Source organism: Bos taurus, chromosome 5 (assembly GCF_002263795.3).
Source record: "Bos taurus isolate L1 Dominette 01449 registration number 42190680 breed Hereford chromosome 5, ARS-UCD2.0, whole genome shotgun sequence".
Classification (NCBI taxonomy): Eukaryota; Metazoa; Chordata; class Mammalia; order Artiodactyla; family Bovidae; genus Bos; species Bos taurus.
Genome location: NC_037332.1, coordinates 26609961 through 26624298, shown reverse-complemented (window position 1 = coordinate 26624298; position 14338 = coordinate 26609961). Strand labels below are relative to the sequence as shown.

The 14338-nt window shown below is 38.8% G+C and overlaps 1 protein-coding gene across 2 annotated transcripts in view; it reads left to right on the top strand.

Annotated features, from left to right (window-relative positions):
- Positions 1-14338, top strand: part of SP1 (Sp1 transcription factor) — a 44458-nt gene that overhangs the window by 18494 nt on the left and 11626 nt on the right. For both annotated transcript variants that reach the window (XM_024992087.2, NM_001078027.1), the window contains exons 4-5: positions 10900-11068; positions 13825-14024. In XM_024992087.2, the coding sequence (XP_024847855.1) occupies positions 10900-11068; positions 13825-14024 (369 nt within the window). The remainder of the gene's footprint in view (positions 1-10899; positions 11069-13824; positions 14025-14338) is intronic.

The following is a 14338-nucleotide window of genomic DNA, read 5'->3' as shown; positions in this document are numbered from 1 at the left end:
AATAATATTACCTACTCCATGCTAATATTTACACCTCATTTCATTCTTGTTAAATAATAGTCACAATAGTAGGGATCCTTGTTATATATTTCACTTCCAGAGGAGTGATTTTAAATTACTGCATACTATTTTATCAAGTTGTTTGCCACAGCTTATTTCTCTTTTATCATATTAAATACTCAAGTAGTTTCAAGATATCTGTATTTTTAATACAGAATATAATAGACCATACAGTTTTCTCAGTTTAAGTCATTTTCTTAGAATAAGAATATTCCTCAGGAGTATGTTTGCTGATTGGTTCATTACATAATCAATATTAAAAGAACAGAGAACAGAAAGCTCAAAATATATTAAGTAAAATGCATACATCTAAATTATTCATTGCCATAGTAAGCAGAAGTTGAAGAAAACCATTTAGGAAAAGGAGTACATAGATGCATAAATGAGCATCTGTATATTTTCATGGAGTAGCTTTTCTGTCTTTTTTCCTTTTCTCATACTGTCATTGACAGTTTAACGCTGTGATGTATTTCTTGAACACTAGGTATAAATGAGAGTTTTCTGCTTTTAGTATTTATCTAGTAGTCTGGACAAATTAAGACGAAGGGAAATTTAGTTATATTAAAAGTTACCTTTCAGTTTATGGTGGGGGAGTGTTAAAATATCAGCTGTACTATATCATATTACATAATTATACTGTGGGCATTACTCATGCATAAACTTAGCCCTATCATTAAAAGGTACCCAGCATGTAAGTGCCTATTCACATGTTCACTTCAGGCATCTCAGGATAGTATGGATCTGGAGTTATTTTTTTTTTGTGGCTGTGCCATGTAGCATGTAGAATATTAGTTCCCCGATCAGGGATCCAGCCCGCACCCCCTGCCCTGGAAGTGCAGCGTCTTAATCACTGGACCGCCAGGAGGCCTCTAAAGAGTTACTTCTTAATATTGGTTCAGATTTTTATGCTTAATGCTACTGTATTATGATTACAAATTTGTAAAGCTTATTTGTGCAGACAAGTAGTAGTTGAGGGGAAGATGGAAAAAGATAATAATTTGTTGGGGTGGTAGAATTTTTGATATATTCAGCCCCTTTTTTGGAGAAGGAAATGGCAGCCCACTCCAGCAGTCTTGCCTGGAGAATTCCGTGGACAGAGGAGCCTGGTGGGCTACATACAGTCCATGGGTTCGCAGAGTCGGACACGACTAAGTGACTAAACGACCATCACTGTTAATAGTACTTTATTATTACTATTCTACTTATATTTTTAATAATCTTATTCACAGGGGAGAAGGGTAGGGGAAGGGATTGTTGGGTAGTTCGAGATTGATATGTACACACTGCTGTATTTATTTTATAATTTATTTGTTACTTTTGCTTGTGCTGGGTCTTCATTGCCTGCATGTGGGCTTTTCTCTGGTTGCTAAGAACAGGTGCTGCTCTCTAGCTGTGGTGCGCAAGCTTCTCATTGTGGTGTCTTCTCCTGCTGGAGAGCACAGGCTCTGGGCACACGGGAGGCGGTAGCTGCCGCATGTGGGCTTCAGTAGTTGTGGCTTGTGGGCCCTAGAGCGTGAGCTCAGTAGTTGTGGCATGTGGCTTAGTTGCTCTGCAGCATGTGGAATCTTCCCGTACCAGGGATCAAACCCGTGTCCCCTTCATTGGCAGGCGGGTTCTTAACCACTACGCCACCAGGGAGTCCCACACTGCTGTATTTAAAATAGATAACCAAGGACATCCTTGGTGGTCCAGTGGTTAAGACTGCGTTTCCACTGTAGAGGCTGTGAGTTCAGTCCCTGGTCAGGGAACTAATAAGTTCCCACGTGCCATGTGGCTCGGCCAATAGAAATAAATAACCACCAAGGACCTACTCTATAGCATAGGGAACTCTGCTCAATATTATGTAACAACCTAAATGGGCGAAGAATTTGAAAAAGAATAGATACATGTATATATAAACTGTATCACTTTGTTGTACACCTGAAACTGTCAAAACATTGTTAATCAACTATACTCTAGTATAAAATAAAAAGTTTTTGAAAAGGAATTTTATTAGAACATGGTGGTGGTGGTTTCGTTGCTACGTTGTCTTCCACTCTTTTGTAACCCTATGAACTGTAGCCCGCCAGGCTTCTCTGTCCATGGGATTTCCCAGGCAAGAACACTGGAGTGGGTTTGCCATTTCCTCCTCGAGGGGATCTTGGTAGATAGCTACTATTATTAATTTTTCTTCGGGACCCACTAGAGAAATTAATTTGGTCTTGTTACCGAGAGCCTCTAGGACATTTGAGTATGAGATACTTCTCTTTACTGTGTATATCTCTGCTTTGCTTCAGCCTTCTTTCATGCTTTTATCGTCACACAGCATCTCCTTGCTATATTTTATCTAGGAAATTTTCTGAAAACATGAAATTTTGTCCACACTTTTTCTTTTCAAAACTACACTGTGCATTCAGAACAGTTATTTTTGCATTACTAATCAACCCCAAGCGAGTTTTAATCGTAATTAATGAATTACGTATAATTTGAAGACTTCAATATGATTATCCTTTTTCAGTGGTAAATCCAGTGAGTAGAAACAAAATGTTAGATTAGTATGCATTTTATTCTTGGCTTTACAGTATTTTATTGTTGCTATTTTAAACACTAATGATTGAATTTGATGTTATAACTCCCTTGCCTCGTACGCTCAGTCGTGTCCGACTCTTTGCGGCCCCGTGGACTGCAGGCTCCTCCGTCCATGGGATTTCCCAGGCAAGAAGACTGGAGTGGGTTGCCATTTCCTTCTCCAGGGGATCTTCCCAACCCAGGGGTTGAACCTGGGTCTCCTGCATTGTAGGTAGACGCTTTACTGTCTGGGCCACCAGGGAAGTCAAAGGACATACTGTGGATAGTAAGGGTACATGTATAGATGGGAGGAAAACAACATTAAAATTAACATTTAACCTTTCTTTCATTTTCTTAATATATAGTGATTTACTGAGCACCTCCTAAGTGCCAAGAACAGTGCTAGGTAATGTCCGTAGTTATCTCAGTATCCTTTTTGCCAGTGAAGGCTCAGAGAAGTTCCTTGGCAGAAAGTGATGAAACCAGGAGTCATACCTAGGTTTGCCCAGTTGTACCATGTACAGTGCATGTAATGGCCTTTATTAATTTTAATCATCAGAGGCTCTCAGTAATTTAAAATGTCAGTTGTTGAATATGAACAGTTAGTTAGAATTAATTGTGTTCATCTGTTTTGTTTTGTTTTTTTGACTCTACTGCTTGGTGTGTGGGATCTTAGTTCCCTGACCAGGGATCAAACCTGTGCCCCCTGCATTGGAAGTGTGGGGTCTTAACCACTGGACCATTAGTTCATCTACAGTGTGTCTTAATTTTTTTTCACCGTGCCGCACCGCTTGCAGTTCTTTGACCAAGGAGTGAACCCAGGCCCTGAGCAGTGAGAGTACAGAGTCCAAACCCCTGATCTCCAGGGAATTCCCAACTTTGTTCTCTTAACCTTTATGTTCCTCCTCCACAGCTTTCCTCTGGTATATATTAATATATATTTGAATGAATTTTATTTTATTTTTAAATTTGTTTACTTGGCTACAGCAAGTCTTCATTGCAGCACTTGGAATTTTTGGTCTTCCATATTCGTTGAGGCATTCAGGATCTTCAGTTGAGGTATTTAGACTGTTGGTTGAGATATGCAAACTCTTAGATACAGCATATGGATCTAGTTCCCTGACCAGTAATGGAACCTGGGCCCCCTGCATTGGAACTCAGAGTCTTAGCCACTGGACCACCAGGGAATTCCCTAAATGAATTTTTAATCATAACAATTTGAATAAGAATAGGTAATTATAATTAGTTTGGAAGGGATGTTAAAGTGAATCCCCTTTCCCAGGATATCAGTATGGTGAGAGCTGGGAGGAAAGGTAAGGCAATTCTTGTTCATTTCTTTGTCTTGAAAAACAGTTTTCACTATGGAATGATGTTGAGAGAGATGGGAAGTAGATGAAAGTCTTGGAATTTACAAGAACTTCAGTATTTTACTAATAATCAAATTTTCAAGTCCTTGGTTTTCTTGGAGATGAAAAATAGGGAAATCTGTAGCTTTGGAATCATGATGGTTGATGGAGAGACATCTGAATTATAGTTTTTTAAATGGTTGCATTTCAAATTTGTGCATATACTGCACATCCATGCCCATCTTTGTTTCTTAAGCCTCTGCCCTTGGAGGGTGGGCTTTTAAAACATCTTATCACTTCGTTACAGTGACACCTACTGGTGAAAGCCTTTGCCATCTTTGTGTAGATTGCCCTGTACTTAAGGAATTAAGGGATTCCCTGGTAGCTCAGCTGGTAAAGACTCTGCCTATAATGGAGGAGACCCTGGTTCAATTCCTGGGTCGGGAAGATCCCCTGGAGAAGGGATAGGCTACCCACTCCAGTATTCTGGGGCTTCCCTGGTGGCTCAGCTGGTAAAGAATCTGCCTGCAATGCAGGAGACCTGGGTTCAATCTGTGGGTTGGGAAGATCCCCTGGAGAAGTGAATGCCTACCCACTCAAGTATTCTGGTCTGGAGATTTCCATCAAATGTATAGTCCATGGGGTCACAAAGAATCACATAGGACTGAGCAACTTTCACTAAGGAATTATCTTCATACTTTCTGAACACTGTTAATATACCAAAAAATGAGAAGATGCATAGACTAATTTTTTTCCTGCTGTATAGTTGTTTTTAATGATAAAAGTTACAGAGTTATACTGTAGAAAATATGAGAAAGAGAAAGGGAAAAAAACAAACTAATAGCACTGCCCATTGCAGCCACTGATTTGGTGTGCCCAAATTGCTCTACTGGATATAAATTTTAATGTATGCATTTCTCTAGCATAACTTTCTTAGTATGCCTGTAATGTGTTTCTTGGTTTGTTCAGTAATAATGTAGCATAAGCATTTTTTCTAGGTTGTTGTAATATATATAGCCCTATCATTAAAGAATAATATAGTATAAGCATTTATTCTGAGTTCAATTAATCATAATTTTGCTGACTGCCTAGTAATCCATCTGGTTACTTGAACAGTTTATCTACATTTTAATCCGTTTCTTGTATTGCTGTTGTAAATCATTTGATGAATGTCTCTTCAGATGACTCTTTCCATGTGTTTGCTAAGTTGCCTCAGTTGTGTCTGACTCTTTGCAACCCTGTGGACTGTAGCCCGCCAGACTCCTCTGTCCATAGGATTCTCCAAGCAAGAATACTGGAGTGGGTTGGCATTTCCTCCTCCAGGAGATCTTCCCATCCCAGGGATCAGGTCTTCTGCATTGGCACACAGGTTCTTTACCACTAATGCCACCTCGGAAGCCTGACATTTTCCATAGTTGGATTTTTTTCAGTGAAGAGCATTTTTATGTACTCTGACCTTTCCCCAAATAAATCGTTGGCTGTGCTGGGTCTTTGTTGTGGTGTGCAGGCTTAGTTGTTCTCCAGCATATGGGATCTTAGCTCCTCCACCAGGGATCAAAACCACATCCCCCGCATTGGAAGATGGATTCTTAACCACTGGACCATTTGGGAAGTCCCGTTAATCCTAAATACTTTTTTACCCATGCCTTTTTCTTTACTGGAACCACTGCCCTACTTTAGACTTTTATTACCTCGTTATTATCAAATGGAATAACCAGTATATTCCATTTTTTCCCTTCCAACACTCTCCCTCCCAACTCTAATACTTCTCTTAATGGAGTGTTTTATTATCACTTTATTATACACATTATAGGACAGATATTATACTTGTTGGTTTCATGTTGCGTCTTCCCAAGTGAGATGATGAAGCTGGGAAGCTCTGCAATGGCCAGGATTATATCTAACTCGATCCAGAGCTTAATATAGTGTCTGGCACATGTCCTTATTTGTTGGGTTAAATATTAGTCACATCTTAAAGACATGCCCTATATTGCCAATGTGCCCTACACATATAGGAAACGTGCTGTTTCCCTGGCTGATGTATGAAAGTGCTTATCCATACTCTCTCTGCCATCACCTTTAAAAAAAAATCAGTCATTTAAATATCTGTCTTGCATCTAATAATATCTGTTTTGAAGTTCGTCTCTTCACCTACATCCTCCCTCTCCTCCACCACCATCCCACACTCCACTACATTCTTTCGTGCTGCTGGTAGTCTTCCCTTTGCCTGGAACTACCCTTCCCTTGCCAACATTCTTCACTTGGCTAACTCCTATGCATTTTTTGAAGTTTGGCCCAAATCTTGGTTCCTTTAGGAAACAGGCCTTTTCTGAAATTCTAGACTGGAGAAATTACCCTTTTCAGTTCTGGAAAATCTTTGAATGGCTTTTAGTATAAGGTTTATATCGTTATTTTGAAATTATCTGTTTCTCTCTTCTCTAGTGAACTACAAGCTCTTCCACAGTGAAAACTATTTCTTTGAATCTTCAGCACTTAGTGTAGTACCTGGATCAGTAGACAGTAAATATTTGATAAACATTTTTACAGATTGCTGTTAGAGAGTCCACATGGCACTGTAGGGATAAGGTCTTAAGGAGGTTTGTATATAGGAAACCCTATAGATTATCATTTATACATGTCTATGGGTATAAAATCAGAGAAGGCAATGGCACCCCACTCCAGTACTCTTGCCTGGAAAATCCCATGGGCGGAGGAGCCTGGTAGGCTGCAGTCCATGGGGTCTCGAAGAGTCAGACTCGACTGAGCGACTTCACTTTTACTTTCCACTTTCATGCATTGGAGAAGGAAATGGCAACCCACTCCAGTGTTCTTGCCTGGAGAATCCCAGGGACGGCGGAGCCTGAGGGGCTGCCGTCTATGGGGTCGCACAGAGTCCGACACGACTGAAGTGACTTAGCATAGCATATGGGTATAAAATATGATGATTAAGTAACAGGAAGTATTTAATGTGTAATTAAGTAAGTTTAGAAGCAAGATATATATATATGTGTGTGTGTATATATATATATATGAATTTTTATAGAGCGTAACTTACTGATGAATTAGCAAGGGCTTGCATTCTGGAACAGAAGGAAATTAAATTTCTGGTGCCCATTCTTTATTCTTTTAAAAATTTTTCATTTATTTATTTTTGGCTGCACTCGGTCTTTGTTGCTGCACTCAGGCTTTCTCTGGTTGCGTTGAGCGAGGGCTGCTCTCTATCGCAGCGCTCGGGCTTCTGTGCTTGCAGCACACGGGCTCGGTAGCTGGGGCACACTGGCTTAGTTGCTCTGTAGCACGTGGGGTCTTTCCAGACCAGGAATCGAACCCATGTACCCTATACACTGTACCACCAGGGAATCCTACACTGTGTAGGTTTTTGTTTCTTGATTTGGAGCCTTATTCTGGATACCTTGTTCCTCATGTATTGTTACCAGTATTCTGTTTCAACATAGCTGAAAATACACAAACATTTTGTGGTCTGAGATATTCTTCTTTGAGTTAAATCTGTTGTGTAAAATGAAACATTGAGAAAACCCAGTGTGTGCTTAATATAGGTATTGTTCTAAAGTTTAGTCTTACTGTATTAATACTTAATGAATTAAAGAACACTATGTTCCCAAAGTCATTTCAGAAAGCAGATAATAAGGAAGTGTATGGGAACCACCCTTTTGGAAATTATTGAGAAGGTTCTTATTTCATCTTATTTTAGTATTACCCAAGTTTTTTTCTCAGAGAAGAATAGGGTGTTTGACTTGCTATGTGGTGGTCTTGAAAGTTCATAACTTCAGCACACTTCTTCACTTTGAGGAAACTAAAAAAGTGCGTAACTGCCATGGCTATTTCAGAAACTGATGCTAGAGGCAACCACTGAGTTGGGCAAGACTGTCATTAAGCTGTGCCTTTGGTTTACTAGTTATTTTAATCATGGAAAGGAAAATCTTTAATTTATTTCATTGCCTAACCAGTACCACATTTTAAGATAAAACTGTTCTTATTCTAAAACTGTTATTAAAAGAGGCAGGGAACAGATTCTGGTCTGATGTTGATACTCTGTTGACATTTTATCCCTTCTTTTTGTTAAATGAAATTAAAAATTGTTCATTCTGTCTAACCCCATTCTCAGTTTTCTTAGTTTGAAAAAATTTGAAATCATTGTGGGGGTCCAGGAGGATATTAATTTTTGACTGTCCATTTTGTAAGAATTGAAAGAGGGTTAGAGATTTAGTTTTAGTAGTTCTGATATCTAAGTATATTATTCTTATGTTTCAATAAAATGGAGACAGGTTTGCTTCTTTTGAGTTGATTGGGGCAAGGGAGAACTTTGAGGATTGATAAGTTGCTTCTCAAATTTTAATGGAGTTAGTTTAGCTTGAAAAATAGATCAAAGAAGATGATTTGCTTATATGCACCACAATTTTATCGTCTCTAAAGACCTATTATAGATAGTCGGATCACTAGTTTTATAATTGTCTCTTCTGAAGTAATTTTTGGTAGGTAACTATTGGTAGTACTAACTAGCATCCTACCTTATCTGCTGAGCTGTTAGGGCTTATTTTAAAGGATAAATTCTCCATCCCCACTAGGGGGAGTTTCCACTTGGCCGCACATAATTTTTAAGCAGAATGAAAATATCGGCGTGTCTTGTTCTATGATTTCTCCCTACATTTTTCCACAAGGTATTTCCCTAGCAGTATTTGACGTGTGTACTGAATGTCTGCTGTGTGGCAGCTCAGTGTTTCCTGTACTGTGCTCAGCGACTTCCATATTTGTGTTTCACAGTAACTTTATGAGATCTGTCATGTTTCATCCCAGTTTTACTGATGGGGAAATTGATAACTAGAGAAGTTATTTAATCGTTACCAAAAAAGCTAATCGTAGTGCAGGGACTCATTTCTAGGGTCTGTCATATTTCTAAACTGGTTCTTAACTTGTGCTCCAGTACTTCCCAGTTTTCATTCTGCCAGTATCATGGAAATCTCAAAATTTTCAAATTACATTTATTTTGCTATGATAGGCTGTGCTGGAAGTGCTAGAGTGAGAAACAGAGCACAGGGAGGGCTGCTCATAAGGCGCGTGACTCAGATTATGCTGATCGGCAGAACAGAGTTGAAATGAGGTACAGAAGTCAAGAGCCTGGGTTTCTAGATGTTTATTTATTTAGTTTCTACCCCATTTATTTAGTTTCCTTCTTTATAAAATAGATGAAGCAGGGCAGTTCAACACTCTCCATTTATTAGAATCTTAAGTATGGATATAGAGTTTTTAACTTATTTGCAAAATGCTTTCATAGGTGAATGCTTATTGATGGTAGATTTGAAAGCTGGAGAAGAATGTTAGCTATTCCTTTAAACCATTGCTTCTGTCTATTGGCCTAGAACAGTGTTTGAAAATGACAGATGAGACCCATTAGTAACTCATAAAATCAATATACTGGGTCATGACCAGCTTTAAGGGAAAAAAAAAAATAGAGTCTAGAAAATTTCAGAATACACTGCTTAGCATAAGGATAGACACTTTTGTGAAACTCTTTCAATTATATATATATGTACTAGATTACATTGTCAAATATATATATTTTTATTGTATGTTGCAAGTTTGAAAAGCTTGAAAAACACTGTCCTGGAACTTTGTAGAATTTATCTATTTTAATTTTACCAGGAGAGAAATTATAGTGAATTTAAGACAAATTTATCTTTAAAAGGAAATGAAATCAAGTAACAGAATGTATGTATGGTGTTTTCTTTTTTGTGTGTGCATTCTGAAAAGCATCTAATCCCAAACCAAAACCTTCTGGCATGTATATAGCTAGCTACGAAGAATTAACTTTGAGGACTTTCCTGGTGGTCTAGTGGTTAAGACTCTGTATTTCTGCTGCAGGGGGCTTGGGTTTGATCCCTGGCTAGGGAACTAAGATCCCACATGCTGCTCCACATGGCCAAAAAAAAAAGAATTAACTTTGATCTCAGCTCTTTGGTTTTTCTCTGTGTATCAAAATTTATAATATGCATGTACTGTTTCCTGCTGAATATTCAGAACAATTTTTTGCTCGTTTCAGGAAATTTCCCCTTTCTGGTTTTGAATAGTTTCTAGTTTAGAGTCCCGTAAAGTCTTATTTTTAGTCACTTCCATTTTGTTGGTTCCATAAGACATTAGCTCTGGGAATGAGTAAGAGATTTGTTGTAACCTCTTTCTATAACAGTATGTAACTTTATCTCATTCTTTTTAATGCATATATAGTAGTCCACATAAGTTTATTGTAATTTACTTAACTAGTTCAGCAGTGGTGTACCTTTTGATTTTTTCCCAGTTTTTTGTTACAAGGCTACAGAAAACTTTACTGTCACTTATGTTTATGTTCTCATGAATATATCCATAGGACATTGTGATTGAAAGTGAAATTTCTTTGAAGATGTGCACTTAAATTTTTAATGATATTGCCAAATTGGCCTTCAAAAAGGTCATACAGGGAGTTCCCTGGCAGTCCAGTGCTTAGGACTCTGCACTTTCTCTGCCAAGGGCACAAGTTCAGTCCCTGGTTGGGAAACCAAGATCCCACAAGCTGCACAGCTCAGGTGCACCCCCCCCCCCAAAAAAAAAAAAAATATTAAAGGTCGCACTAATTTTCACCACCTGCCACTGAGCCATCTGGGAAGCCCTGTATCTTTGCCGATGCTGTGCCTTGTTAGAGTTTTAACTTTTTAACCTGGTAGGTTAAAACAATCATAAAAGTCAAATAGAATTGTGTTTTAAAATTTGAGAATGAGCATGTTTTCATATACTTATTGTTTCTTTGTCTCTGTAGTGCTGATTTTTGAGATTTCAAGTACAGGCAATATCAGTGAAGGTGACTTCAAAGTTTTGAAGAAATGGTGCTGTAAAAGTCAAGGGTCACTGTGGCTGTGATGACCTTCCCACCTTGACCCTTGTACTCTCTTAATTTCAGGTGATCATGGAGCTCAGCTTGGCCTCCATGGGGCTGGTGGTGATGGAATACATGATGACCCAACAGGTGGAGAAGAAGGAGAGAACAGCCCAGATCCCCAACCCCAAGCTGGTCGGAGGACCCGGCGGGAAGCATGCACCTGCCCCTACTGTAAAGACAGTGAAGGAAGGTAAGTTGATTCAGCCGGTCTCTTTAAGAGTGTAAGGATGAAAAATTAGTAGATTAGGAGGTAAAAATAAGTGGGGTTTTTTGTTTGTTTTGTTTTAACTTTAAGACTTGGCAGGGTTACACAGGGATCAGAGATAGTACAGTGCATTTGATTAGGTTACATATGGTCTTGGTTCCAACTCTGGTCCTTTTCATCAACTCTTAGACCTTGGACCTTCAGAGATGCCTGCTTTCTGTTAGAGACAAGGAAGTCAGATGGAGCCAAATGGTCAAATGATTGTTACTTTATGTCTGTTTTGAGATGTTTGTTTGTTTGTTTTTATTCTTTAAAAAAATTCTATTGGTGAGATGGTTTTAACAAGATATAAAACAGCCTGGCAAAGAAATGGAAACATACCTACTGTAATGATTATTTTACAGTGACTGTGTGAAAATCATGAGTTTCTTTTTTTTTCCCCTCAAAATAGATAAAACTACTTATTCTGGGTAGAAAATTCTTCAATCAAATAATCTAATATCTTCTACAAAACAGACTTCTGATAGATTTTCGCATTAGTGTACTGCCTATACAATATTATCTCTGAAGAGTTCCAGGTTATTTCCTTTTTCTTCAAATCACTGACTTTGAAAGAGACTAGAAAGTCATATAGGTTTTTAATTACCTTTGAAAAAAGTCTGTTAAAGTTTTGCCCCATTAAAAATAAGCACAGGGGACTTCCCTGGCGATCCAGTGGTTAAGAATCTGCCTTGCAGCGCAGGGGACTCAGCTTGATTCCTGGTCAGGTAACTTAGGTCCCATGTGCTGCCGAGCAACTGTGCTTACATGCTACAACTAGAGAGTCCATGGGTCACAATGAAAGATCCTACATGCTGCAGCTAAGACCTGACACAGCTGAATAAATAAATAAATACTAAAATAATAATAATAATAATATGCACAGAGTTTCCCTGGTGGCTCAGTGGTAAAGGATCTGCCTGCCAATGCAGGAGACACAGGTTCAATTCTTGATCTGGGCAGATCCCACATGCTGCAGAGCAACTAAGCTCGGGTGCCACAGCTGTTGAGCCTGTGCCCTTGAGCCCCATGCCCTGCAATAAAAAAAACTCATTGCAGCTAGAGAACCTCCACATAGCAATGAAGAGCCAGCACAGCCAAAGTAAATAAATTAAAATTTTTTTTAAAAGAACTTAAGAAAAAAATAAGCACAAAAATAAGAAATGTACCAAAACAAAAAAACAATTTGAATTCTTTGTAGGTTACCCTACATTATGGGAAAAACCTGAATCAAAAACACTTGAGTACATGGACTTCCCAAGTGGTCCAGTGGTTAAGGTTCCACACTTACATTGTAGGGAGCATGGGTTCGATCCCTGGTCGGGGAACTAAGATCCTACATGCTGCATAGCATCCCCAAAAAATTAATTAAAAGGGGAAAAAAAGCTCTTGAGTACAGTAGAGTTTCCCTCTCAAAAAGCTTCAAGTGGATTTAAGTTTTTGAAGGAAATTCTATGATTTCCACCTAAGTGTGATTTCATTTCTGTTTTTTTTTTTCCTGCTCCTCTGCTAATGTGTGCTGTTAAAACCCAAGGCAAATCTCTTTTGGAAATCTCCATAGTGCCCACTAATGGATCACACATGGTACAAATTGGTTTGGCAAAACATTTCAGAACTGATTTCCTGAGAAGAGCTTAGGATTTGCTCCATATAGGGAATTTTTTTTTTTTAAACATACCTTGAATTAGTTAACGGTCCTTATTTCCCCTCTTTTAACTTTTTTCCATCCCATCTTCTTCCACTGATGTCTCTCATAGTACTTTATCTGATTTTCAGCTTTTAATCTTTACCTTTTGGCTCTTGACCTTTATTTTGGAGAAAGGAAAGCTTTGTAGTTGTAAAATATTATGTTTTAAAGTTCTCCACCAAATGCTTAATGGAGAGACCCTTTGTTCACTAATAAGTTCCCAGTCAAAAATATCACCACATCACCATATTCACAGTGGCTCCCATGGAAAATGCGTGTATTGAGACTTAACGTCCAGAAAAATACAGGAAAATGCCTCATAGATTTCACAGGTCACCTTGAAAATGACATCACACATTGGAACTGACTATAAAGATTTAGCTGTTGATACTAAAAGTGAAGGCTTTTGGGAATTCCCTGGTGGTCCTGTAGTTAAGACTCTGCACGTTCACTGCAGAGGGCACAAGTTTGGTCCCTGATCCAGGGACTAAGATGCCGCATGCCATAAACAAATTAAAAAAAATAAAATGAAGGCATTTGTGTGCGTGTGTGTCTTGAGAAATCTTTTTTCTTTTTGTAAGCTTCACATATCTAAGTGCACATTTTGATGTTTATTTATTTATAGCTACACTAGGTCTTTGTTGCTCTGTGGGCTTTTTTTTGTCGTGATTGGGGGCTACTCTTTGTTGTGGTGCACCGGCTTCTCATTGCAGTGGCTTCTCGTTGCAGAGCACGGGCTGTAGGGCCCGCAGACTTCAATAGTTGCGACTCCTGGGCTCTAGAGCACAGGCTCAGTAGTTGTGGCACAGACTTAGTTGCTCCATGGCATGTGGGATCTTCCCGGAACAGGTATTGAACCTACGTCTCCTAAGTTGACAGGCAGATTCCTTGTTTTTTTTTTTTTAAATAAAAACTTGGATTAGTTTTGAATGGGTCCAGTAATTACTATGGATATTTTATGACTCTAATTTTTGTCTCTAAAATGAACAAAGAATAATTGTGTTTTCACTTCCAGGGGCTCTGGGGATCCTGGCAAGAAGAAACAGCACATTTGTCACATGCAAGGCTGTGGCAAAGTATATGGCAAGACCTCACACCTACGGGCACACTTGCGCTGGCATACGGGCGAGAGGCCTTTCATGTGTACCTGGTCATTCTGTGGGAAACGCTTCACACGTTCAGATGAGTTACAGAGGCACAAACGCACACACACAGGTGAGCGGGAGCTTGGGAAGGGAGAGGTAGTAATGGACCAGAACGAAAAGACAAAATATACCTCGGAAGTAACTAAAATTTCTGAGCAACTTATGTTTGAAATTGAATGTATGGATCATAAATGGCATTGGAGTTAATCTGAAAACCCTTAAGAAATAAGGATTCTGAAGGTCCTATCTTACTTTTCTGCTACACTTCTTCCTTTCTGAGTACTCTCTAATCTTTACTCCCCCCCCACCCCAAAAGACAAAAGATAATCACCAGAATTTTCTTGTTTTTAATCACCTTTTAAGATGAGCCTTATTCTGCCGTAT